Source organism: Zootoca vivipara, chromosome 12, assembly GCF_963506605.1.
Source record: "Zootoca vivipara chromosome 12, rZooViv1.1, whole genome shotgun sequence".
NCBI classification, from domain to species: Eukaryota; Metazoa; Chordata; class Lepidosauria; order Squamata; family Lacertidae; genus Zootoca; species Zootoca vivipara.
In genome coordinates, this window is record NC_083287.1 from 15,440,555 (window position 1) to 15,468,531 (window position 27,977).

The 27,977-nt window shown below is 41.6% G+C and overlaps 1 protein-coding gene across 2 annotated transcripts in view; it reads left to right on the plus strand.

Annotated features, from left to right (window-relative positions):
- The window catches only part of GADL1 (glutamate decarboxylase like 1), a 92,734-nt gene that overhangs the window by 14,194 nt on the left and 50,563 nt on the right, over nucleotides 1-27,977 (plus strand). For both annotated transcript variants that reach the window (XM_035130372.2, XM_035130373.2), the window contains exons 2-11: nucleotides 899-1,074; nucleotides 1,592-1,718; nucleotides 4,525-4,615; nucleotides 7,572-7,678; nucleotides 9,110-9,225; nucleotides 12,926-13,005; nucleotides 13,111-13,165; nucleotides 20,546-20,662; nucleotides 24,440-24,504; nucleotides 24,780-24,861. In XM_035130372.2, the coding sequence (XP_034986263.1) occupies nucleotides 899-1,074; nucleotides 1,592-1,718; nucleotides 4,525-4,615; nucleotides 7,572-7,678; nucleotides 9,110-9,225; nucleotides 12,926-13,005; nucleotides 13,111-13,165; nucleotides 20,546-20,662; nucleotides 24,440-24,504; nucleotides 24,780-24,861 (1,016 nt within the window). The remainder of the gene's footprint in view (nucleotides 1-898; nucleotides 1,075-1,591; nucleotides 1,719-4,524; nucleotides 4,616-7,571; nucleotides 7,679-9,109; nucleotides 9,226-12,925; nucleotides 13,006-13,110; nucleotides 13,166-20,545; nucleotides 20,663-24,439; nucleotides 24,505-24,779; nucleotides 24,862-27,977) is intronic.

The window sequence follows — 27,977 nt, forward strand, 5'->3', positions numbered from 1 at the left end:
AAGACGAGGTTTTTACCCATTTTTCTAGGGAAAGGCACAGGGGGGAGAGATACCTTCGATCGCTGCGGCCAACTGGAGAGGCAGCGCCTTTCCCGTGGGGCATTCTCAGTCTGCTTGCCTCCTCTCACTGTGCCCGCCCTATAGGCAGAGGCTGCATAGGGGGAGGCTGCATGTGATCCATTTTTTCTGCACAGCATCTTTGCGTGGCTCCATTTATGTGTGGGCAGTGCAACATCACACAGGAGGAGTGCAAGGCGTGATGTTTCGCCGATGTTAAAGGCGCAGAAGGGGGATATTACTTCAATCGCCGCGCCCCTCCTGTGTAACGTTGCGCCGCCTGCGCACAAATGGAGCCATGCGAAGACACCACATGGCAAACACGGACTGCCTACAGCCTTCCTCCCCGCTGTAGGGTGGGCAGAGTGGGAGGAGGCAAGCAGAATACTGTACAGAGGCTCCATGGGAAAGGTGAAAAGTGCTAAAAGTACTTGGGGAAAAAGCTTCACCACTCCCCCGAAAAAAAGCTCAACTCTGCCCCCCCCCCAAGCTCAGCGATTGCCAGCGAGGGAACAGCTGATATGCGGCCTGTTAGACATGTGAGGCTGTCTGGGCAATCCCCCCCCTAAAAAAATTCAACAAGTCAGGGCAATTTCCCCCCATTTTCTTAATTTGGAGTCCCCCAAAATGGGTGTCCTATACATGGGGGTGTCCAATACACTGAAAAATACGGTATATAAAAAAGGACAGGAAATACTTATAAGGCTGTCATCTTTCTCGCACAGCTTTGCCCGCCATTTTGCAATTATAATTGTGACAGCCTTATATATAGTTTAATTCAATGCATGATGCAATTGTCAACTGTTTTTTTCTTCCTCCATTTTATCTTACTAATTTACAGCTAAAATGAATAACCAGCGGGAAGCACTGCAGAGGAAGAAGAACGCAATCTTAGTGGACGGCGTGATTTTAAACGGCCCAGTGGCAGATGCAAAAGCAGGAGAGAAATTCGTGGAAGAGGCCACCAAGATCATAATGGAGGAAGTGATAAAGAAAGCAGCAGATGTAACAGAAAAGGTAGTGATCTCAAATGCAATACTTTTCAGTACATAATTCGCAATAAACTGTCACTTTCCTTGTCCCTCACATGCCATTATCCTAAACGAGAAGCCAGTTTTTCCCTAGTACAGTCGTACCTTGGTTTTTGAACAGCGTAGTTCTCGAACGTTTTGGCTCTTGAACGCCGCAAACCCGGAAGTGACTGTTCCGGTTTGCGAACTATTTTTGGAAGCCGAACGTCCGACGGGGCTTCTGCGGCTTCCCATTGGCTGCAGGAGCTTCCTGCAGCCAATCAGAAGCCGCGCTTTGGTTTCCGAACGTTTTGGAAGTCGAATGGACTTCCGGAACGGATTCCATTGGTCTTCCAAGGTACGACCGTATGTGATTAAAAATTGGCACAGTTCTTCTTTAAAGACTTATTTTCAGTTACTTGCATTTGTGTATTTAACTGAGGGTCGGTGGAGGGAGATATTATATGAATGCTGTGCCCTTGGCAAGTTTCTTTCCACTAACCCGATATTTTCCCCCAAATTAGGTGTGTGAGTGGCATCCTCCAGAAAAGCTGAAAACGCTCCTTGATTTGGAATTGAAAGACACCGGGGAGACCCATCAGAGACTCCTGCAGTTTTGCCAGGATATTATACGTTTCAGTGTCAAAACCAGTACGGATCCTATGCCTATTACCTACTGTTTTTATTCCATTAAATACTATGATGCTCTTTGAAATAGGTTTTTTGGAACGTCAGGCTGTTCTTGCTTTTGCTGTCTGACAAACAAGGTGACAGTTTGACAGATTCTTCATTTTCTGCTATGTCAAACCAGACAGACCCATAAGGCCCATTTCGGATGTACGACACCAGCTTCGTAAGCCATGGTTGATGAAGCTGTGATTGAGCATGAGGGCTGTGCCCTTCTCCATCGCCTCTTGATGCTCATCCCTGTGGCTTAATATTCTGGTTGGTTAACCAACATTAAACCAGAGCTTTCTGATTTAAACAAAGCAACATCCTAATGCTGAAGTTGGTGTGTAAATGGCAAGCAGGAAAAAGAGCATGGCCCAAGTATTTGTTCTTGACTCCATAAACTGTGGTTTATGTAGCCAGGAACCTAAGTCTGTAAGAGTTTATTTTACTGTCACTCTGGGGCGGTTTCTGAAAACTGACATGTGTGGGTGAGTTTTCTATGTCTTGCCTTAATGTGATGCTACACTCACTGTAGAATTGGGAACATCATGAAATGAGTTTCCCTGCCAATAGGCCATTGGCTGTCAGCTGTTGTGGCAGAAAAAATCAGAACATGATGGCCCTGGTTCACGTTATAAGTTTTAGTTTGCATCACAGACTGAGGATATTTTTTTTTCTCAAGATGTCAAGACTTATTGGTAAGGAGTATATTGGTCAACATTCCTGTAAAATGAAAATGCAAATCATGGTATAATTAAGTTTAAACCCAATTTTATGAAGAAATATTTCACGGCTTCTTCTTAAGCTTTTATTATGTAGGGGTGTGGGAGGAAAATAAATGTGCAGACAGAGCCCACAGCAAATGTTAATCTATTGCTATTATTATTAATTTCATTTCTATATCGCTTTATATATTTAAAGGGGGGGGGAATCTCAAGGTGGTTTACAACCTACATTAAAACATCAAATAAAACTATCCAGAATTGAACATTACTGAATAAAGCCAAATATAAAGTATACATTCAAAGCAACATAACTAAATGGAAACTAAAATATTATCTTAAAGATTTCAAAATAAAACATTACAAAGGAGGTCAACTACAGAATGCACATATGGTGCAGCAAAGATAACAAAAAAACATCTTAAGCATTTCCAAAGGAAACATTACTAAAGGAATATAAAATGCACATTTAAAACAGCATAATTAGCAAGAGAATCAAGTACTGATTGATTTTGTAGCTGGAGTCAATCCAAGCCCCATCTTCCAAGCCAGGTGGAAAAAGGCCTGCAATTCAGGGAACAGGTATTCTAGGACTTCTAGCCAGTGCTTTATTTCAGGGTGTACTCAGGGGTACGCAGAACCGGCACCTCTTTTTGTTGTTGTTATCAAGTGTGGCACTTACTGTAACAACTTCATGGTGTGTACTAGCACCTATTTTTCTAGAGAGAAAAAACCACACTGGTTGTAGCTAATCAATACTTACGAAACCTTCAGAGTTAAAATTACCAAGTGTACATTAATGTTCTACATACCATATGATGGATCTAATTCTAACTTTTTATCACAGAATGCTAGATAGCTTTAATATGCTCTTTTTCATTATTGATGCTGTTTACCTATTGCTTGTGCAGCTTGGAACTATTCCCATGTAAGATAACAAACTGATACGCTTTTAATTATTCGTCTTTTAACAGAGCCTCTTGTGTGTCTTTTAAAGGGGACAGCATAAGTTAAAAAGTATAGATAAGGGAGGGGGGATCTTTCTGAAACTTTTGGAGAAGTCCCCCACTCTAAATTATGGGCAGTGTAATAATATATTTATTTGCAAAAAAAATATGCTGCCTACGTTAAGAAAAAAATACCCTGGCTGTAAAGAGCATAAACGTCAATGATAAAGCAGCAGCAGCAGCAGCAGCAGCAGCAACAACAACAACAACAACAACAACAACAAGATATTAAAATTTATATCCCGCCCTTCCTCTCAAGTGATGAAACAATTAAAACATGTAAAAACAATTCTAGTACAGATGCAGGCTAGGGAAGACCACTCTTTCAAAGGTTCGTTAAAAGGGGAAGGTCTTCACTAAGTCTCCATAATTTTCCATGCTAGATTTTTAATCCCTATGTGCTCTATATATCCACTATTCCTATTGGGTAAACTTGTCCTCATTGTATATAGAAAGTGAGGGCAGATAATAGAAATTTCAAATGCTCCATTTTTCCAGGACCCCTGCAATTAGGTGTGGAGAGGTTTACCTTCTTAGCGACAAAATGGAGGGAACCCCCCCCAAATACTTAAACTTTAAGAAACTATATTTTTGTCTTTATGCCACCCAGTTTCAATTTAGAGATCTCTCTACTTCTGTAGTTAGAAGCAGAGTTGGGGTTATTATTTCATTTGGGGAGGCGTTTCAATAGATCAGAGCCAATCCTAAGGGGACACAGGTGTATCAATAAGCAGGTGTGCCTTGAAGAGGCCTGGCTCAAATCTCTACCTTTGCCCCTCCCTGACAGTCCATCTCTCAGGCAAAGGAAAAAGCCTGGAGCAGGGGGAAAGGATTAACAGCCAGCGCGGAGCTTCTATCTGTTCAGAAGAGGCTGCAAGTGATACACAGATACTTTAAAATCCTCCCTTTTCATGCAAGTGATATGAACATCCTCTGCCCTTGATAGCTATCAGGAAGGGTTGAGCATCATCTCCAGCTGAAACTGAGAGGAGGGATTGTGCATTGGTCTTCATGCACCACTTACACTAACCAGATTTATGTCCTTTTAATTTACAGATCACCCAAGATTTTTTAATCAGTTGTACGCTGGTATTGATTATTACTCTTTAGCAGCGCGTTTCATTACTGAAGCATTAAACCCGAGTGTGTAAGTGCATTTTGTTTTTAATTGATCTGCATCTGCCATGCTGTTTCAGTGTAACTATTTCTTATTTCCTGCAGATTTCCATGTGCATTAACAGCACTGATGATAGGGGTGTGTTTTTCAGATGTCGGATGAGTTAAAGCTTATTTTGTCATATTGTAAATTCAGTATAGACACTCAAGTAAAGATGTAGAGGAAACTCTTGGCTTAAGAATGTTGGAAGACCCATGTTAGATCAGGCCAAACACTAGTCCAACACTCTGTTTGCATAGGATCCAACCCTAAGCTCACGAGGAATACCAGTGTCTTTTTCATGTTCCCAAACAATTGGTATTATGCTGCCTCTGATGGTAAAGGCTATGGATGGTTAAATCCTGTCAAAGGCGACTATGAGGTGCAGCACTCATCTCCCTTTCAGGCCGAGGGAGCCAGCGTTTGTCCACAGACAACTTTCCGGGTCATGTGGCCAGCATGACCAAACCACTTCTGGCACAGTGGAACACTGTGATGGAAGGCAGAGTGCACGGAAACACCATTTACCTTCCAGCTACAGTGGTACCTATCTATCTACTTGCACTGGCATGCTTTCGTACTGCTAGGATGAAAGGCTGTGGGTGATACCCAACCAAGTCATACTCGGAGTAGTGCCATTGAAATCAATGGGTGATACCCAGAGCCAAGTCATACTCAATTCCATTGAAATCAATGGATGTAAGTTAATAAATTTCAGTGGTTCTACTCTTGAGTATGCCTTGGTTGGAAATAGCCATGATAGTCAGAGGCATTCTATTCTCATTCTCTCTCTCTCTCTCTCTCTCTCTCTGTGTGTGTGTATGTATATATATGTGTGTGTATGTATATATACACACACACACACACACACACACACACACACACACACACACACATATATATATATATTGTCAGATCAAATTATTCTTTCTTCCTGGTATTCTCTCTTCCTGGTATTCTCTCTCTGCCAGCAACTTTCCCAACCATCCACTAGAAGTTTCCTTTTCTGCTGAACATCCAAATATGGATGGAACACCTGAACAAGGCACACAGAACTGGAAATTGCAATCAAGTTCCTTCATACAATCCAGATAGTAGGTTGAATTCAGACAAAGTCATGCTCTTGTCCCGATCGAAATCACTGAGACATAATGTTAGCTATGACTACCACATTCTATAGATTTCAGTGGGACTAAGAGCTGACTAATTTAGTCTCGATCCAACCCATTGACTGCATGATTTGAACCTTTGCATATTGGATTTTTCAGGTATTTGCCATGTCCCTCCTTGTGTGTGGTTGTCTGGCAGGACCAGGGTGCCTGGGTAGCTGAAGTGGGAAGACACAATTTCACTCTCCCACCATTAGTGGGAACATAAAGGAGAAAGTTTTGTCCTGCTTTGGGGGTTATGTATTTGAATCAGTATTGCAAATGAAATAGTAGCTTGCCTTTTATTCTGGATTTCCTCATTTTTTTTAAAAAAAAGGGGGGGGTACCTGACTCTTTGAGGCCATTCAAGAGGCAATAGACTTTAATATAAACATACTTGCTTATGTCTTTGCATGATGTTTGGAGAGGTGAGCTCTTTTGTACTGGTGAGCTTTTTTGTACTGGTTAGTTAAGGTGCACACTTTACCCCCTTTTGGTTTTCATGCTTTTCATTTATCCAAATGGGCAAAGCAGGGCTCACTGTCAGCACCAATCAGATCAACCCCTTTGAAGTTGTCACCTGATGTCACAATGATGTCCTGTGATTGACACCCACCCACTTGTTAAAGTGGCCTAGAGTAGGAACAGTGATCCAGTTCCCCACCTCTGTCATAGGGGAACTGAAGTCCTGTCACAAATGGATGTGATTAGCTTTCTCCCTCAAGAGCATCTCCTATGCAGGAGGTTATTAAAGCTCACTTTTACTGTGTACCTTCCTCTTGGTGACGCAAAGGAAACAACAAAAGAAATTCATTAGCCACAAAATATATTACCTACGTTTTTGGTATCTATCTGACAAAACTGGTCAAGTACAAGTATACCACCTTTGTGTATATCCCTGTAAAGGTAAAGGTACCCCTGACCATTAGGTCCAGTCGCGGACAGCTCCCAGGTCATGGGGCCAGCATGACAAAGCCGCTTCTGGCGAACCAGAGCAGCACACGGAAATGCCGTTTACCTTCCCGCTGTAGCGGTACCTATTTATCTACTTGCACTTGACGTGCTTTCGAAGTGCTAGGTGGGCAGGAGCTGGGACCAAGCAACGGGAGCTCACCCCGTCGCGGGGATTCAAACCGCCAACCTTCCGATTGGCAAGCCCTAGGCTCTGTGGTTTAGACCACAGCGCCACCCGCGTCCCCTTGTATATCCCTGAGCCCACCACAAATACATGTTCAAAACCATAGAAAGTAAGGGCAGATGAAGAATTGAGCTGCAGTATTAGCTTGGAGGCAGGGGGTGTCACATGACCAAGAACTGTGGAATGTCATGGCCAGTGTAATGGTGCATTGTACAATATTAAAGGTATGCCATATTTTGTTTTCCGGACTTGCCAGATCTTTAGCTGGCAAAACTGAAATTCGGAGCACCCTTCAGTTGATGGCCTTGTGGTAAGCCACTTAATTCTAGATATCCTAAAAATTACCTGGGGAGACTTGAAGCTTAAAAAGGCTGACAGACTCAAGAGCTTCCTGTCTCAGTTCACATCATATGATTTTTTTTGCCCTGTTGCCATCCTTATTGTCTGTAGTCCACTATAAAACCTCACGTGGGCTTGACTGCTGTTGTCCATGGTACCCTGGGATACTGACTACACTCAAGGAAGGGGTCCATCATTTAACTCGTATTCTTCTTTGTTCAGCTATTCATGCTCTTTACCTTTTCATTCAATTTTCTTCAACACATCTTGTCAAAGCATTGTTCAGACAGTTGCCTTTTATGTCACGTTTATATATATTCAGATATACCTATGAAGTGTCCCCAGTGTTTTTGTTAGTGGAAGAAGCAGTCCTGAAGAAAATGATTGAATTCATTGGGTGGAAAGAAGGTGACGGTATATTTAATCCAGGTAAGAAGGTACCCCCCCCCCCCCCACACACTTTTCTTCTTGCATGCAATCAATCAATTTAAAGTTATACATATTTTACTGCTTTTGCCAGTGCTGTGTATTGCAGTAAAGACGAGTGGTTCTTAGTGTATTGGAGTAAATCATGAATGGTTCTAAGGCAATGTCCATACAGGAGTTGCCTTGCTTTAGGCAAGTACATTCCCCTGCTTGGGCAACCTGGTTTTTACAGAGGGATAGAAGCAGTTTATGTTACATGGTTCTCGGTGGTTCCTCCCACTGTGTGAACAGCAGCGAAATATAAAGCCAGATCTGTACCATTTATGTGTACTGTGAGGTTCAAATGTGCTACCAATGTGCAAATGATCTTCCAAATATGATCCTCACTGCGAGAAGTGAGGTTACAGGGAACCAGGCAAGTGAGGTTACAGGGCCTTCTCAGTAGTGGTGCCCACCCTGTGGAATGCCCTCCTATCAGATGGCAAGGAGATAAGCAATTATACAACCTTTAGAAGACATTTGAAAGCAGCACTGTGTAGGGAAGTTTTTGTATATGCTAGAAGCTGCCCAGAGTGGCTGGGACAACCCAGTCAGATGGGTGGGGTACAAATAATAAATAATTATTATTATTATTATTATTATTATTATTATTCACCCATATCCTCGAAAGCATTTTCAACAATGTTACCATTGGAACCTCAAGGTAACCAAAAGGCCAGATATAGTTATTTTAATTTTAAAATGCTTTTAAATGTTTTTTTTACACGCACTGTTAAAAGCTTTTATCCTTTAAATGTATATACTGTGAATATATTTTAAAAACTTCAGGTTTTATTTACCTTACAAAAATTAGTTCGGCTTGTTTTAACACCTGATTTTATTGATAATTTAAATGCATATTTCATATGGTTTCATGTGAGCAGCTTAGAGGTTTTTTTAAAAAATAATAATTATGTGCTATATAAATCCTGTTAAATATTCAGAAAGTTGTACCTTGATGTGGCTAATTTTTGCTGGTACATTGGTGCCTCGCTAGACGAATTTAATTCATTCCACGGGTCTTTTCTTATAACGAAAAATTCGTCTAGCGAATCCCATAGGAATGCATTGAATTTTTTTTTTTGTCCATAGGAACGCATTAATTGAATTTCAATGCATTCCTATGGGAAACCGCGATTCGCTAGACGAATTTTTCGTAAAACGAATTTGTCTAGCGAGGCAGCCTCCACTAGAAAAAAACCTTTCGTTAAGCGGAAATTTCATTAAGCAGGGCATTCGTGAAGCGAGGCACCACTGTAACCCTTTGCTGACATGGCAAATGTCCACGCTAAAACAATGGGCACCTCAATGCTTATAAATTGGAAATGCGAATGATGTATGTACTCATAATGAGTATGAGTGTTGCATGAATCTTTTCCTTTTCCTTTTTTAAAGGTGGCTCTGTTTCTAATATGTACGCGATGAACTTAGCAAGATACAGGTACTGCCCTGACATAAAGGAAAGGGGCCTTTCAGGGATGCCTCGACTGGTGGTATTTACGTCAGAAGAGGTAACCAACCTTCCTCCTTTGTAATTATTCAAATGTTACATTATGCTGGAGGGCAGATTCAGTGCTGGATTTACGTACAGTGGTGGCTCGCTAGACAAATTTAATTCGTTCCACGGGTCTTTTCTTATAACGAAAAATTCGTCTAGCGAATCCCATAGGAATGTATTGAATTTTTTTTCGCCCATAGGAACACATTAATTGAATTTCAATGCATTCCTATGGGAAACCGCGATTCGCTAGACGAATTTTTCATAAAATGAATTCGTCTAGCGAGGCAACCTCCGCTAGAAAAAACCTTTCGTTAAGCGGAAATTTCGTTAAGCAGGGCATTCGTTAAGCGAGGCACCACTGTATAAGCAAAACAAGCTATAGCTTAGGGCCCTACTCTCTTGGGGCCCCAAAAAAAATTAAAAGGAAAAAAAAGAACTGGATGTACATTTCCAAAATATAAGATAAAAAACAAATAAAATAAAACCTACATACAGCAACAGTGTTTTGTGTTGTGTAGGCTCCTATGATGTAAGTATTGGGCCCCGCCTGCTAACCTGCTCCCTAAAACATCACTGGTTTGCTCATTTCTATATATAGGGTGCCTACGTTCTGCATGGACTAGTTGCATGGCAACATGTGCAAATGGCTTTAGATACCTATTAGGTCCATACATGACCATATAGCATATAACCAACACAAAAAACAGCGACAATTTGTTGTTGACAAAGGACAGCTGGACATAGAAATGGCCCATTACCTTCAGTAACACATGGCCTCATCACCGAGCAGCGCATGGAAATGTCGTTTACCTTCCCGCCGGAGCAGTACTTATTTATCTACTTGCACTGGCATGCTTTCGAACTGCTAGGTTGGCAGGAGCTGGGACAAAGCAACGGGAGCTCACCCTGTCGCGGGGAATCAAACCACCGACCTTCTGATCGGCAAGCCCAAGAGGCTCAGTGGTTTAGACCACAGCGCCACCCGTGTCCCGCTGGTATTTGTTATAGCAAGCAGAAAAAGGCTTACCACTAGCATAGAGAATCAATGCTTGTCTAGGATCCAGGTTTGAACTAACTGGTTCTGTCCGCTCCTGAATCTGTGAGGCTGCGTACACAATACCCGGTTAAAACACAGCTCGATTCTTCTTTTTCTCAATTCGGATCGAAAGTTAGTTGAGGGAGGAATGCATGGAAACGCAGCATTTCATAAGCAACGGCAGGATTGATATGGATTGTGTCGGTGGGCCAGATTTAGGTTTGATGAGGCCCTAAGCTGCTGAAGATAATGTGGCCCTTTATGTAGCAGGTGGGGCCCATTACTTACACCATAGAAGCCTATTGATAGACATTATTTACATGGGGTGTGTGTGTGTGTGTGTGTGTGTGTGTGTGCAAATGTCGGCTTATCTGCAATCTTTCTTTTCTTTGCTGTATTCCTCTCCCTGGGAGATAGCTTTCCTACCTTGGGAGAGTTAAGTGAAGAAACATTCATTTATTTCCACCCACCGCTCCAGTGTCGGAGGAGAGAGATACTTTTTTAAATTAAAGCAGAACGGTTCCATGCTCATTTCTCAGTTAAAATAAAAAATAACAACGGCACAACAAAAACATCTGTTTTGCACTTCAAGGGGCTTTCTTTTCTTGATTATTACACGCTACTCAACTGATAATGACAAATCACATCTCCCTAAAAGTGACCAAACCCCCTCCCCCCCCATTGTTCTTAATGGTTTGATCAAGAGGGAACAATCCAGTCCAGGAACAAATTGAAATGCATTGTTTAGAGTTTTTATTTCAAGCTGATGTAAATGGAGTGTTGTGTTTTTTGGTGATTGTATTTTAACAGCAATTTGCAGTCATCTGCATTCCCCCCCCCCCCATGGCAAAACAATTTAAAAACTGGATGAAATTTCCCCCCCACTTTTGTGGGACCATTTATCCTCTGTAGAAGTGTGTCTGGGATATTCAATGTCTTTTTGCAGGGAGGGTGCATTCTAAGAATTTGTGGGTGGGCAGAAGGTTGAATCCTTTACCTTTCAAGTAAGAGGTGGCCAAGGGTTTGTTTTTGTTCCTGGGACGAATAAAGCTATATTATGGGGGCAGCCACCTTTTGCCATCAAGGATGCCCTTGGCAACAACAAAACACTATGGCATTGCAATGCATCATTCTGGGGGGCATTTTGTCCCAGGAACAGGTATGGGCTGCTGTCAGCTACCCAACTGATGCCTGAGACATTTTCATTCAGTAAAAGAACCACCTTTTCCCACCTCATATGTACAGGTAGTTTCATCAGATCAAAACGTAAGAAAAATGCCAGACTGAATAATTCATTGAAACACTTCTGTTAACTGTCTACTTTGGTCTGCTCAGTAAATCATGGGAGTAAATTTGGGGGTACTTTGACCAGTTGTGGATGTAACGACAAGCCATGGTTGGTTGTTGTAGGAATGTGGCTACATGAGCCAAAAGTTGCATGCCCTCCCTCTCTTGAAAGCTTCCGCTTTTGGACCAACCACAGTTCTCCATTATTTCTGTACTCTGAGAACTCCGCTGTTTGTTTTAGCTAACTGAAATTAGAACAAAGTAGGACCAAATTATCGTGGGCCCTTCATAGTGATCTTCTCTTACTTATATACTGTTCATAACAAGAGCTATGATTCATTGTGCTGCCTTTGTCCCCCCCCCCATCCCCCTGCCCACTTTGGAGATTTTGCTGATCTATTATTTTCTGAGCCCGGAGAGGTTTGACATTTTCTAGTAATTCAATGTCACACTCCCTTTGATTGAGCTTAATAGGTGACTCATAGCTTACTAATAAGGAGCTGTTTTGTGAGAATCACTCGCAATTCGAATGAAACCTTGCTGCTTAAGAGCCCAAATCTCTAGTGAGTGCCACATTGCAGCCTTGCACACGTATTTCATTATTGATGTAATTCAATGTAACAGAAGATTAATTATCTACCTATGTATGTTATTATTCACACAACACACTGAGTGAATGGATTCTAAAGCCTTTGTGAATGTGCCATGTTAGAAAAGATTGGCTGGTGGTAGCTGATGGTATCTTCTGTGCATTTAGTTAAAAATTGGGGGGGGGGGAGCCTTGTCAAAAAGGTGGGGCGATCCATCTCAGCAGAAAAAGTGTGACAGGATTGAATACCTTTAATATATTCATACCCGCACATTAAAGTGCAATATTTTTCATAATTATGTTCCTCCTTAACTGCATTTGTGTGAACTCTATTGAAGAAAACTGAATTAATTAACCACCTGGTTTCACTTGCTGCATGCGAAGGAACAATTTAAGGCGTTTTCAGGGTGGTTGGCAAATATATTAATTTAACCCTTAAATAACATAACAATTTGCTTCAGTTTCTTATTCCCCTCCTATTTTTATTATTATTCTACTAAAATAAATAAGCTCTCATATACTTTTCCGGATAGCTCAGTCAGTAGAGCAATAACTTTGAGGCACAAAACCAGAGGTATACATCCAGTGCTTAACTAAATTTAAGGTTCAAAAAGCTCAGAATCCCCCCCTTCCCTGCTTTGAGAGGGGAGGATAATGCTCGCCTATTTTGCAATTCTGTGGCTGTCGTTGGTTTTGTGAAGCCTTGCTTTTTGCCCAAAATCGGCAATGGGTGTGCCTCAGGAAACTTATTTGGCCAACATGCCTGCTGTTAATTGTTTGATTTTTACCCTTACTCAGTGTCATTATTCCGTGAAGAAGGCAGCATCATTCTTGGGGATCGGCACACAAAATGTTTACTTCGTCAAAAGTGATGAAAGGTAAGGCGACTGAAGCTGTCTGATGATCCTTTTAAAATGCTGAAGTAGTGCTGAAAGCGAGTAACCTATTACATAACTGAAAAGTTTTAAATCTGTGTCCCATAGAGGTAAGATGATACCTGAGGAACTGGAGAAACAAGTCCAGCGGGCAAGGAAAGAGGTGAGAGGGGGAGAGAGAGTGAGAGAGCAAGAGAGAGTATGTTGTGCCCTGTGAAAGGCATACCTATGTGCATTTGTGTATGCCAATCTGCTCCAATGGGGGGCAGTGTTGCGCCCGGACTGCGGGCCACGGTAGTGATCTGGCGAATGGCTGGGCTGGATGGCTGCCAGCCGGCGATTGACCAATGCTGGCTGGTTTCGGACAGGTGCTTCCTGGGGGTGGGGTGGGCCCAGCCGGCCAATGAGTGCCGCCCTAGCCCGCTCCCAGGGGGATAAATTGTGGCCTGTCCTGGCTCTCCTCCTCAGCCTCTTTTGTCGGATCATCCATGTGAATCTTGCAACACAACGTCATGAGATTTGCAGCTGCAGCTGCTGCTCAAAAATTGAGAAGAAGGTGCATTAAGGATAATATGATGGCCTGTAAAGATCTGGTCGGAAATTAATTTTAGAAGCTTATTTGTCTCGGCTTGTGTGTGTGTGTGTGTGTGTGTGTGTGTGTGTGTGTGTACAAATAGGGTGATGCTACATTGTAATGGTGTATATTTTGTATGCTATGCATATATTTCTTTTTTCGTGGTGGTTGAAAGGCCGTGATGGTCCTAACAACAACAAAAATCATAAATTCAATTTTTGGTGGTTTTGTTAGAATGGAAAAAGTGTGAATGAACATGAATGAAAGTTAAAGCAGGGTAGTTTCCTGTGTTACAAATGTTTTAGGTCCAGTCTGCTTTGCTACAGATTGCGCGGTAAGTCGTGAATGGGCAATGTAATCCCCAGGTATTTTTGTTCATCACTTTAAAAATAATAATGCTAGAACTCACAAAATGGCATAAAAGAATAACTCTTGAACTGCAAACCTGAGCTATTCTCATTGTGCTTCTATAGATTGCATCTATAGTTGTGCTCAAAATTAAGGAACATCCCAGCTTTAGTAGGCCAGTAGTATCTTCAGGATACAGTATATGCTTAATGGCTATGGCATTTTATCAGACATTTCATTCAGTTTGAGCAGATAGGAAAGATGTGGCATAGAATTAAAATAAATCTGTTCATGAATAAAAGATCAGCTGCTCTTTTTGGGCAAAACAACTATTGACAAGCAAACAGCATTCTCATCATTGTTAAGTGGATTATTGATGATAAAATCTCCTTTGATTTTAAACTGTCTTGCAGTGAAAACAGTACTTGGCTATAGCTTCTTGTCCTGCACTCTTCTTTTAAAAACATCCTTACGGATGCGTCTATCTGTGCTTAATATGGTTTCATTTCCTTGAAATGAAGACTATAAGCATTTGAAATGCTCTCTTATCTCATTTCATGTTTGCAAGTGTCTCTGCTGAATGCCGTTTGATAACAATGTTTGGTGTGGGAGGCCTCATATCTTTCCTGCTTTCTGTGCAGTGCTTCACAGATTACAGAAAAAAGATTGGTGCCTGTGTTTTCATAGGGTAGTCACAGAACAGATTCATAATGTTTGAAAGGAGATCCATAGATGCAAAGACATGGGAAACATACTTTCGGTTCCTCAGCTCATATAGTATCAAGGGCAGGTACCTGAATGTAACCAACTTCCTCTTCAAACATTAGAGAAAATGCAAGATGGATACATGGTCCAGTTATGGGGACCTTGCCTCATGTAAACAAAAATTGTTATGGTATATAATTTGTTCAACAGGTTTTCCTGTTTTGTGAGGGATTTTTTTTCTCAGGAACTTTTATGTGCCAGATAATCCTTTTTAAAGTCGCAAAACAGTAAAAACAAAATTAGTATGATGCACACAATCGTGGTCTGGCAGAAATAGAGGCGTTAAAATAGTAAAAGAAGCAAACTGCAGCTTGAAATAGTTTTATTTTGATCCTTATCGTTTTCATATTGATTGGCCTTGATGGTTGTAATATCTATCTAACCCTTCCCCACCCCAAAAAGGTTGTAGTGTCATTACCATTTTTTGTTGTGGGATTGGGTAGAAAAGAACTATGTTGTGTGTATCTTCATGATGGAATATTCTGTCAGTGTTGTGATTGGTTAGGGTTGCTACCTTACACTGTTCCAGAGTTCTTCATTTGTTGCAATGCGCACACAGAACTCCCTGCCTTCTCATTCACTTCAATGGAGGAACAGCATTTTCTTTTCTTTTCTTTAAGGTATGTTTAGCCCCTCCTTTCCCAAAAGAGTCTCAAGGCAGCTTGCAGTAAAAAACAAAATACTATAATAAGCCGCAATAAATAGAACAGGTAAGAAGCAATTTGGAGGAGCCATTGAAGCGAGCAGAGAAAATATAAATAGCTGAGACTCCAGCAGCATTAAAAGCATCTGAGAATAGGATAGACTTTGACAGGCACCTAAAGGACAACAGTGGTGGTGCCAAGTGAATTTAGGTGTCACCACTGAAAAGGCCTTCTTGAGTCACCTCCAAACTTTTGAAGACAAGGAACACCCAGGGGAGGATTTCTGAAGAGGACCTGAATTGGTAGAAAGATCCCTCTGGAATAAGTTGGGTTTTTTGATACCCTGATCCTGGTCAGCCACTTAGCTTTAGTGGTGAGCAAGAGAGACCTTCCAAGTGTCCCTGTTTTCCAGGGACGCCCCTGATTTGGAGAATGTCCTGCTTTTCTTTAGGATGTTCCTATTTTCACTGGAGAAATGTTGGCAGGTATGGAGTTATCCAACCTCTGAGCTGTCTGAAGGCAATCCTGTACAGTGGTACCTTGGCTTATGAATTTAATCCGTTTTAGAAGTCCGTTCTTAAACCAAAGCGTTCTTAAACCAAGGCGTGCTTTCCCATAGCAGCGGGGGACTCAATTTACAAATGGAACACACTCAACATGTTCTGCTCCCAAGGCAAAGTTCAAAAACCAAAACACCTACTTCCGGGTTTGCAGCGTTCTTAATCCAAGTTGTTCATAAACTAAGCTGTTCTTAAACCAAGGTACCACTGTATAGGGAAGGTGTTTTTTATGTTTAAAGTTTTATAATGTTTTTATGTATGTTGGAAGCTGCCCAGAGTGGCTGGGGCAACCCAGGAAGATGGGGGCGGGCGGGTTTAAAATAGTAAAATTATCATTATGGAACAGAACATCCCTATTTTAATCAGAGAAATGTTGGAGGGTATGGCATGAGCACATTGGTTTGGGTCCAGAAGCAAACTGTTCAATCTGTGAAAACATCCACTAGATCAGGCATCCCCAAACGTCGGCCCTCCAGATGTTTTGGACTACAATTCCCATCATCCCTGACCACTGGTCCTGTTAGCTAGGGATCATGGGAGTTGTAGGCCAAAACATCTGGAGGGCCGCAGTTTGGGGATGCCTGCACTAGATGCTGGCTGTGGTGACTAGCCCCTGTTAATAATGGGGCCATTGTACTCTGCACCAGTTGAAACGTCTAGGTGCTTTTCAAAGTCAATGTGTCATTTTCTCTACGAATCCTTCTGTCTGTTTGAATAAAGCTGCTGGTGAAGCTACCTTTCCCCAGAAGAAATCATTGGACTGCAGCAAGTATGATTTTATTTTAGCCTGACATTCATGGAAGATTATGGTTTTAAATTCACATTAAAATTATCCAGAATGAAGTGTGGAGAGAAAGAAGGAAAGGGGGGGGAGCCTGTTTAATGCACGGGATGGCTCTGCTTCCCTTCCTTCTACCTGAATGCATGTCAATATCATTGAAGCATTAAAAAAAATTCCCATTGAAAATGCGTTTGGCAATCATTTCAGCTAGCTCCAGAGTCGCATGGCAAAGTGAAAAGACATTTTCTGAAAAGTACTCCTCCTTTCCCCCTCAATGTTAAGCTAAAAACCCATTTAAAGTCTCATCAAAGCCAAAAGAATCCAGTTTAGTGGTATTTATGAGGCTATTCCATTGGCTGCAGGAGAAAATATTTTGGGATTTTTTTTTTGTTCAGCGTTTTAAGTTCGTACCCTGAAAATCACTTTAATCAGTGTAATGAAAACTTACAGCTGTTGCTTTGGGAGGAAAATGTTACTTAGTGGGGTTTTTTGTGTTTGGCTTTTCAGGAGATAGTGTTTCTTAAGATATTATTGCAGTGAGAAGAATTTAAAATAAAGATCCTAAGTACTGCAGATGGGTATGTTGTTAACTCCATAGCTTCAGCATATGTATAAACGCAATATAAGGCTCCACCCACTCCTGTTCACAAACAGCTGCATATAGTGGCCTGGTTTGCACAGTACAGTAAATGAAACTATGACTTTTTGGGACTGCAGAAAGATGCAGGCTCCCAGATAAAAGTTTGCAGCTTCTTTGTTTTTGCTCCTGCACAACGCAGAGGTAAGCAAAAAATGTGGCTTACTGCAATCTTTGACTTTCCAGATGTTGTTGAACTATATCTCTAGCAAGCATGGCCAATTGCCAGGGAAGATGAGATTTGGAGTTCCACATCTGGGCAGCCAAAGGTTCCCCACATCTGGGCAGCCAAAGGTTCCCCACGCCTGGCTTAGCATTGTCACCTGAAGAAACCTTGCTACAGCTCATGGTTAGTGATGAGAGAGCTTAAAATGAGACTAGGTTCAGGTGACACACTAAACCATGGTTTGCACGGTCCCTGTAAACCATAGTTCGGCTTACTGTGTTGTGCAAACCAGGCCATAGTGTGCACTTTGAAATTTTAGTTTTAGTGCAATAGGGCAATTGAGACTCATACCTTCAGAAACAAATAACAGAAATCCTACTTCCTGTTGTAAGTTTAATACTTAGGGTGGGAAGTCTTTTCCAGCAGATTGATGAAGACTTGCGTGATAATGATGCCAATGTTGAGACGGAGACCCAACGAGTTTATGCACATCAGTATTATCTGATTTTTGCTTTCCAACTGCAGCACCTAGCGTTTTGTCTGCTGCTACTCCTGAAGTTTGGAGAGAGTTGGGTTATGGCACGCAATGGTCAAAAGGGGCTACTTCATAGCCCTGCTACATATTCCTTGTGTGGACCATAGGATGTAGCTACCTGTCTACAAATCCTACCTAGTAGCAGGGCTTTCCCTCCCTCAAGATCCCACCCTTTGTGATTGATATGTTATTGGGTCAGGGCTCATTCATAACTGTAGTTCTGAAGGGGTTTGAATGTGAAGTTGCCACACATCCAATCACTGCAGTCTACTCATCCCAATAACTTCAGTCTATGGTGGTTCCATACCTGGTGGAATTTGTGCTTTTGGTGTGTCCTGCCTCTCTGGGCCTGACTTCTCGTGCACATTGTCTCCTGCTACTGCGAGGGAAATTGCCGCTCATACATCCTATCCTTTTGTAGACCTTCTATTCACATTTGGCGGCAGATTCAGATTGTTGATGGCAGGGAAAATAAGCACTAATTATGTAATGCAGGTAAGATCCCCTGAGAGGTGAGGAATCTCTTCCTTGCGTGGGTAGCCTCCTAGCTCAGCTAATTAGTACTATCATCAACTGAATGTTGTTATTAGCATTTAATACCAGGGACTCTCCTTACTCATAGTTCAGAAGAAAGTAACAGGGAAGGGAGAAAGATAGCTATGCAATAGAAAAGCATGGCTATGGCGATGTGGTAGCAGCAGCACCCTACCTAGTTATGCTGTCATCTGCTCACGTTATGATCTCTGACACAGGCGCATAGCAAGGGAGGGGCAAAGGGGGCGGGCCGCCTCTAGCTCCAGTCTGGCAGGGGCAGCTGGCCTCCTCCGCCCGAGCAGGAAGAAGCAGAGTACGCTATGGAGTGGGTTGCCTCCCACAAACACAAATGCACCCCTTGGTTTTCTGATCCAGATCAGGATCATGGCACACAGGAAGGGGACGGTTTATTATTTTTATATTTAAAAGCAATCGACCCTTGTCTCCCATGCTGTGAGCTTGCTGAAAATCACTCCCCCCCCCTGAAGCAAGTTGCAATCTGGGGAGGGGCAGGTTTATTAGGAACATAGCAGTGGAGGGAAGGTTTGGGTACTCACCCCCACATGCCTCAGCTGCTGGTTTTGATTCACATTAAATTCAGGAAGGCATTTGCCGTATTTTTCACTCCATAGGACGCACCTGACCATAGGACGCACCTAGTTTTTTTAGAGTAGGAAAACAAGAAGAAAAATATTTTGCTTTCTTGAATTCTCTTAGGCATAGCAGCCATCTCCTGAAGGCCTAGGTGCCTTTGCCCCCCACCCCAATTAAATATGTGAGGAAGCTTCTTTGCAAAGGGGGAAAGCTCCATTTTTTTGAGGATCAGCTCACAGTTGTGCATCTTTTTTGCAAAGGGGGAAAGTTCCATTTTTGAGGATCAGCTCAAAGTTGTTGAGCTTACCTTGCAAAGGGGGGAAATCCTTTTTTTAGGTGGTTCAACTCGCAGTTCTGCAGCTTCTCTAGGAAAGGAAAGGGACCCATTTCTACAGTTTCCAGACAGATAATCTAATCAGCCAGTCACATGTCACTGGGGAAACAAGCAGCCTCCCTCTGCAGACAACAATTGAGGCCTGGGCAAGAGGCCTGAGCGAGGCCGGGAAGGGAGCTAGCTCCCTTATCTCCCTTCCTGATCTCTTGCAATCAGCTGCTGAGCGGGTCCTTTCAACACTCTCCCTCTTGTTAGCCTTTAGCTCTTTCTAAAAAAAAACAAGAGCACGATCTGCTTTTCGCCCCTGGGCAATCCGGCTCCAGGGACCACACATTCACTCCATAAGACGCACAGACATTTCCTCTTACTTTTTAGGAGGAAAAAAGTGCCTCTTATGGAGCGAAAAATACGGTAATGCCAGGCACAACTTGTCCCTTACAGAAGAACCCACTTCTCCTTTAAAGTTGACCCAACCAATTGGTTGGAATATCTTAAATATTGCACACTAGTCTTGTGCAGGGCTGGACTTGCCTTTGCCACGAAGCAGAACCTGGCAGCACCATCAGGGTTTTTTTCTGGGGGCGGTGTTCTTTTGTAGCATCTAAAAGGCAGGAAATTGTCCATTGTTTATTTGGTTATGTTTCCACTGCTTGGGAGGGTGTACTATTGCTTATGCTGCAATTTGGATTTTCCACTTCAGGTACCGCAAATGTCTTAAGTTAGCCCTGCCATAATGGAAATCTTTCCAACCTGAATTTAGAGAAAGAGAGATAATCAGTTTGCTTCCAGGGACATATGTGTAAAGATTTTGGGACCAGACTACTTGTATATAATACCGCGAGAGAGCATTGATCATTGACAGTCGATGTTTGACATTCTGGCACTTAAGTAACCTAGGTTTTTCAGTGTTTCAGATAGAATACTTTTAAAGACCACTTTGTTGCTGAGAATGTAAAATGTAGACATTGTTAGTCTTGCCCTAGATTCCCAGACCTTATTGTATTTAGCGTGTCACCCTCACTGGAGAATTTGAACAGTGCAAACAATCTTTTGTTTTGGATCATTCCACAGGGTTCAGCACCATTTTTTGTCAGTGCTACAGCTGGCACTACAGTTCTGGGAGCATTTGATCCTCTGGATGAAATTGCCGACATCTGCGAGAAACATGACCTTTGGCTGCATGTTGATGTAAGTTGGTTTTATTAACATGTGTTCTTTGTTTCACTTTATTCATCCATCTTTTTAACCACAGAGCCGTTCTCACGCATGCTGGGGGGGGGGAAGTGCAGCTGGTTTTGCAAACTCAACTAATGCTGTTCTAAAAAACCAAACTACATTTTATTTAATGCATAAATCCATGCGTAAATCCATAAACCCTGACCAAAGGCCTGGTGGAACAGCTCCATCTTGCAGGCAATGAGGAAGGATGTCAAATCTCTAAAGGGCCCTGGTCTCTTGTGAGAGAGCGTTCCACCAGGCCGGGGCCATGGCTGAAAAGGCCCTGGCTCTGGTCGAGGCCAGTCTAAACTCTGTGGGGCCCGGAATCTTCAGGGTGTTGTTAATTGTAGACTTGGACTTTTCCTCAAAGGTTGTGTTGGCATCGACATAACATAAGCTTTTGTTTTATTATTCCTCCAAGGTGCCCGTGGTTCTTTCATAGGCTCCTTAGTGGAAGAAGGGGAGGGACTTCTTCGGGGGGGGGACTTCTTCCAGGCACTGTGTTCCCCTTCCTGGCACTATGAGAGGATTAGGGGAGAGCTCTGAAGCCTGAAGACTGCTTGCAATCTCCCAGTGGGAGCAATTCCCCATGTCTGTTCAAACTCCTGAAACATCATGAGACAGTCAGAAAATATTAGTCTGGTTGGCTGAGCCATTGGTCTCCTGGGTCCAGGATGATGGTATTTAGGGGGTTATTATCCTATTGTTTAGTGAATGTTGAGTTATGTATCCTAAATATCTAGAATGACAACTAATTTTCCATTTCTGTGCCAGTGGCACTGTCCTTTAGCAATACATTATTTCTCTATGGGGATTCCTTTTAAAAATAAAAATATTTATACTTTTCAGATACATATATTTCACAAATTTTACATTCGTTTTGACATTTTAAAACTTGACTTACTTCCCTCTCTGAGGTTCCTTAAATTTACTTTTAATATCTTCTGCATATCCAAATTAACTTACTCATTTATTTATCTTCTTTATATATATACATACTCTTATATAGCTGCTGGTTATTACAAGAATCCTGCCAGTGTTTTTATCTGTTTACAATTTATCTGTAAATATTCAATAAACCATTTCCATTTCCAAACTTATATACAGTGGTGCCTCGCTTAACGAATGCCCTGCTTAACGAAATTTCTGCTTAATGAAAGGATTTTTCGAGCGGAGGTTGCCTCGCTAGACGAATTCGTTTTATGAAAAATTCGTCAAGCGAATCGCGGTTTCCCATAGGAATGCATTGAAATTCAATTAATGCGTTCCTATGGGCAAAAAAAAAATTCAGAAAAAATTCAATGCATTCCTATGGGATTCGCTAGATGAATTTTTCGTTATAAGAAAAGACCCGTGGAACGAATTAAATTCGTCTAGCGAGGCACCACTGTATATAAGTTTGTTATCATTATTTCATTATTTCTTATTCTTCCAGTAAGTTTCGCTATGGGAATTCCAGCACAGTTCTGTTTGCTTAACATCTAAACATTCCAAAACTGTATGACTTGCAGAAATATCCCTTCATGGTGAATGACTGAATAATTTTCAAATTATCTAAGTTGTAATAACGTAGGCTTTCAGTAAAGCAGTTTTTGCAAACACAGCTAAGGAGGATCAACATAACATGAAAGTTTCGTAAGCTTCGCCCCCCCCCCCAAAAAAAAACCCTGTATTTGAGAGTTTTTGCTATTTTCTTGATCTTCTTGCAGGTGGGTTATTGGAAATATGCAAATCTTTTTGTTGTTAAAAGTGCCTTCTTTCGGAATCAGTGAGCTGTTGATTGCTTGGCAATAATGCCTTTGATAAGGCTCTTTATTTCTTCAGAGTAAATCATTTGGAGAAGCTAAAAATAAATTGCTTCCCTAGTATTACGTTTCATGTCATCATGTCATCGGCTGATGTAGCTGTCGTAGGGATGTTATTTGATTCCCTTGGGAAGAAGAGGCACCATTCATAATTGTGGTGGGAAGATTTCTCTACAGAATTGGCCCAAGTAGTCTCTTTGTGTGTTTAAGGATGTGTAAAAATGTCTTCCAGGTACAGTATGAGCTGATCCCAGAGGGATGGATGCAGAGCCTATCAAGGGCATGTCTGCTGTAATTTATCACTCTCTTCTGTTCAGGCCTCCTGAGAAAAAGCTATATATAAAATGTGCTAAATTTGTAGTGGCTTGGGAACAGATTCAGATCACCAAATATAGGCTGTTATTTATGACCCAAGGCTATATACAGAATGATCCTATATGTGTCTGAACTCTTGTTCCTAAATCCCATGAAACACTCTTTTCTGCTGAAATGGCCTTTCCACCTTCCACGTGTTCTGAATTCTCCCTGTGCAACTAGAATGCTTATGAATATTCCACAACTTCAGAGCATATTCCATCATGGCATAGCAGTTCCAGTAGTGGCTGTGTGTGGAACTTGCAGTGTCGCCTGGTTAATTTATCATATATTAAATTTATTTATTAAATTTTTATTCTTCCCTTCCTCCTAAAGCAGTCCAGCATCGCAATTATTCCTTAAACTGACAATAATTTAAGAACCTCCAAGTGTCCCTATTTTCCAGGGACAGTCCTGGAAAAAACTGTCCCAGTTTCTGATTTGATCCCAGAATGTCCCGCTTTTCCTTAGGACGTCCCTATTTTCATGTTGGAGGGTATGGGGTTATGCAACCCCTGAGCCAAAGAGATAGATAGATAGATAGATAGATAGATAGATAGATAGATAACTTCCTTGTATAGGGAAGTTTTAAAATGTTTACTGTTTCGTTCTGTTTTTACAGAAGTTGGCAGCTGCCCATTTTCATTGAAAGAATGTTGGAGGCTATGTAATATCAAGTTAGTTAGAATAATTGCTGGATTTCACTCTGCTTGAATGTATGCAGCAGGTAAAGAGATGGGAATATAAATCTTCCAGAATTCATTTTGAAGATTCCCACTAGTTATGGTTAGTTTCCATGATTACTCGTAAATAAACACCTTTGGATTTATTCAGCTGTTCAATGTTCCGTAACTTATTCTGCTGGCAGAACAATAGTAAAATATTTCTGAAGAATTTTGAACAAACTGTTTGATCCATGCAATGCCCGTATATAGCTCAGAGAAGATACTTAACAGTGACATTGTGTGTTTGTGTAAGCAAGGTCTTATTCAAGCCAGTATATATCTTCTTTTGGATTCTTTGAAATGAGTGGCCCAATCAAGAGAATCCAGTCAGTACCATAGCTGCCAAGTACCCCGTTTTCCCCGGGAAACCCCCGTTTTTACAAACCGTTTCCCGGCGGTCCCCCGTATCTCTTCGTCTCCTGTTATTCTCCCTTATATTTTCCTGCCGGCGGGCATTTTTTTTTCCTGATTTGCCCATCTATGGGCACCAAAAATGGCCGGCGCCGGCTTCGAAAGTCGCGTCTACGCATGTCTGGAAGTGCGTAGACGCGACTTCCGGTGTTGGCGGCAGCCATTTTCGGTGCCCATAGATAGGCAGAGCGACACCAGAAGTTGCATCTACGCACTTCCGGACATGCGTAGATGTGACTTTTGAGGCCGGCGCTGGCCATTTTTGGTGCCCATAGATGGGCAAAGCGACACGCAACTTCCGGTGTCACGCGGCTGTCGGTCCCGAATTCTGCAGTCCGGGACTTGGCAGGTATGGTCAGTACCGTCCCTGCCGTCTAAACTTTTAAAACCCTATAATGAGAATAATAAGTGCTGAACTAACACTTTATAACTTTTAATAAATATCTCCACAGGCATCGTGGGGAGGCTCAGCTTTGCTATCAAGGAAGCACCGCAGACTTCTACAAGGCATCCACAGGTAGATGACGTTTAATTTGGAGAGGGGATAATTAAAGCCAAACGCAAGCATTTTTGAAGTCCCATTGACTTCAGGGAGACCATTGAAACCACAGACACTCACACTTCGTTTTGGATAGATTGGGCCATGCACACTATTAGGATGGTGATTGGAAACCTGGAAAAAACAATGAAGAAAAAGTCTACTTTATCTTATGCAATCACACTGCAATTGCAAAGTAATTGTTGGCTTTTGTCCATTCATCACTTTCATTTGTCCATTTATCACTTTCATAGGGCCCATTCGGTGGCGTGGAATCCTCATAAGATGCTAATGGCAGGGATCCAGTGTTGTGCCCTTCTGGTGAAAGACAGTTCCGTAAGTCTTCTTTTTTTAATTTCCCAAATGCAACTGAAGTGCTGCATTGAGAAAATAGAGAAATTAACTTAGGTTTTCCAATACAAAAGCATAACATGCAACAGTACATGAGGTGCTGATGAGGCGTGGCGGGAAATACGTGATTTCTGCATGTGAATGATGCCCAAACTTCTACTTATCTGCCAGTATTTTTTAAAATTAGCAGCTCTGATTAGCTAATTTAGGAGGGTGCACATGCCCATTTCAAGTAGCAATACAGTGGTACCTCGGGTTACAGGTGCTTCGGGTTACAGACGCTTCAGGTAACAGACTCCGCTAACCCAGAAATAGTACCTCGGGTTAAGAACTTTGCTTCAGGATGAGAACAGAAATCACGCAGCGGTGCAGCGGCGGTGGGAGGCCCCATTAGCTAAAGTGGTGCCTCAGGTTAAGAACAGTTTCAGGTTAAGAACGGACCTCCAGAAGAAATCAAGTTCTTAACCAGAGGTACCACTGTAGATTGCATGACTTTAAATAGGTTTGGATCCGGATCAAATTTAAGAAATTTATATTGGGATCTACAACTATAGATACAGTTAACGTTTTATCCTTCTATTTGATATTTCCCCTCCCCTTCTTTTCTGAATCAACGGGATTAGGAAGTGTTTAGAAGTTAAAATAAATGCATTAGTGGGCAAAATAATGACTTAAATGAATAGGTCTTAGGAAAATATGGGAAGGCGTATGGAATAATAATAATAATAATAATAATAATAATAATAATAATAATAATTTTTATTTATTTATACCCCGCCCATCTGGCTGGGTTTCCCCAGCCACTCTGGGCAGCTTCCAACAGAAAAATGAAATAAAATAATCTATTAAACATGAAAAGCCTCCCTAAACAGGGCTGCCTTCAGATATCTGGTAGCTGTTTTTCTCTTTGACATCTGATGGGAGGGCGTTCCACAGGGCGGGCACCACTACCGAGAAGGCCCCCTGCCTGGTTCCCTGTAACTTGGCTTCTCGCAACGAGGGAACCGTCAGAAGGCCCTCGGTACTGGACTTCAGTGTCCAGGTAGAACAATGGGGGTGGAGACGCTCCTTCAGGTATACTGGACCGAGGCCATTTAGGGCTTTAAAGGTCAGCACCAACACTTTGAACTGTGCTCGGAAACGTACTGGGAGTCAATGTAGATCTTTCAAGACTGGTGTTATGTCATTGAATTACCAAAAAAAAAAAAAAAGTTGGGGGAAGGTGAAAGCGTTTTTAAATTGATTGAAATGTGAAAGTGCTTGGGCTGCAGAGGCAGTGAAATGCAGAGATTAGTAAATCTATTGTAAAAGCAGAGATCAATCAAAGCAATTGCTGGGTGTCCTTTTAGTTGACAGGAAGTGCTGGGGAAGAGCACAATGTCTCCCACGCTGTCCTGTTAAAATAGACCTTTCCCTAAACAATCCCAAGCTTGCATTTAAGTGTCTGCCTGTTTAGCTAGGATAATCGTAACCAAGTAGGCTGGCATGCAACCTTTATATGTTTGAGATTCCTTAAAAAAATAAAATGTTCACTGTACTGAAAAACATGATATAATAGATATACAGTCGTACCTCGGGTTACGACCACCTCGGTTTGCGAACAGTTTGGGTTACGAACTGCACAAACCCGGAAGTGTTTTCGCCCCGTGCGCGTGTGCAGAAGCAGCGCGCGCGCGTTCGCGCGATCTGCGCATGCACAAAGCGCGAAAATCACAAAAATCGCGCTTTGCGCATGCGCAAAATGGCGGCGCCCATCGCGTTCGGTTTACGAACTACTCGGGTTACGAACTGCGATCCGGAACGGATCACGTTCGTAACCCGAGGTATTACTGTAATGTCATTTAAAAATATATACCAAAAGTTAATGTTTGACTGCATCTCCAAATCACAACATTGTTCATCACAGGGTGGATTTGATTTAAAACAAATCGATTTAAATCACGATTTAAATCACTAGTCAGTAAGACTTGATTTAAATCTTCTTCTTTTTACATAAAGACTCATAATCCAGATGAAGGTTTCATTTTTGGAATAATAAATTTTCAGAGCAGTTTTTACAGTTATATCAAAAATTACTGATTTGGTTATACAGTCATACCTCGGTTTAAGTACGCTTCGGTTTGAGTACTTTCAGTTTAAGTACTCCGTGGACCCATCTGGAACGGATTAATCCACTTTCCATTACTTTCAATGGGAAAGTTCGCTTCAGGTTAAGTACGCTTCAGGTTAAGTACAGACTTCCGGAACCAATTGTGTACTTAAACCGAGGTACCACTGTACTATTAGAAATACATTGACAGAAAGTTAGGAAATTATTGTGAGGTTTAGTAAGTTAACTGTTTATATTTGGACAACGTTTCTTCTGTACAGTGGTACCTCGGGTTAAGAACTTAATTCGTTCTGGAGGCCCGTTCTTAACCTGAAACTGAGGTACCACTTTAGCTAATGGGGCCTCCTGCTGCCGCCACGCCGCCATCGTGTGATTTCTGTTCTTACCCTGAAGCAAAGTTATTAACCCGAGGTACTATTTCTGGGTTAGCGGGTCTGTAACCTGAAGCATCTATAACCCGAGGTACCACTGTACTTTAATGGAAGGAGAAAAATAATCATTTCCTTAATAACAATTTAAACAATTTCTTTAACTAAAACAATAACAGTATAGCATATGTTTGTTAACTGATGTGGTTAAACAATTAAAAAAATAGGTTTTTTAAATAAAACTTAGACTGAGTTTTAGCACACATGAAAAACTTAAAACAAATCCTTATAATAGCCTTTGGACTGTAATGTAACTTAAATAGAAAACTATCTTTAGAAAGATTTTTCCTCCAAAAGCATTTTATTTTAAAAATCTGATTTAATTTTTTTTTAAAAAAATCTGATTTATTTTATTTTTCTATTTTTTAAAAAATCATTGATTTTTTATCCACCCTGGTTCATCAAATATATAAAGGTTCCAGATTTCTGTAAATTCAGCGACCAGGTTATTTGTTCATATGATTAGTTGGTAATTATTTTGGATCCAGTAGATCTGTGCTGGCATAGAGCAGAATGTACATATAAAAATAGTGCATGAGTATTCACTTCGGCAGGGGAAGATG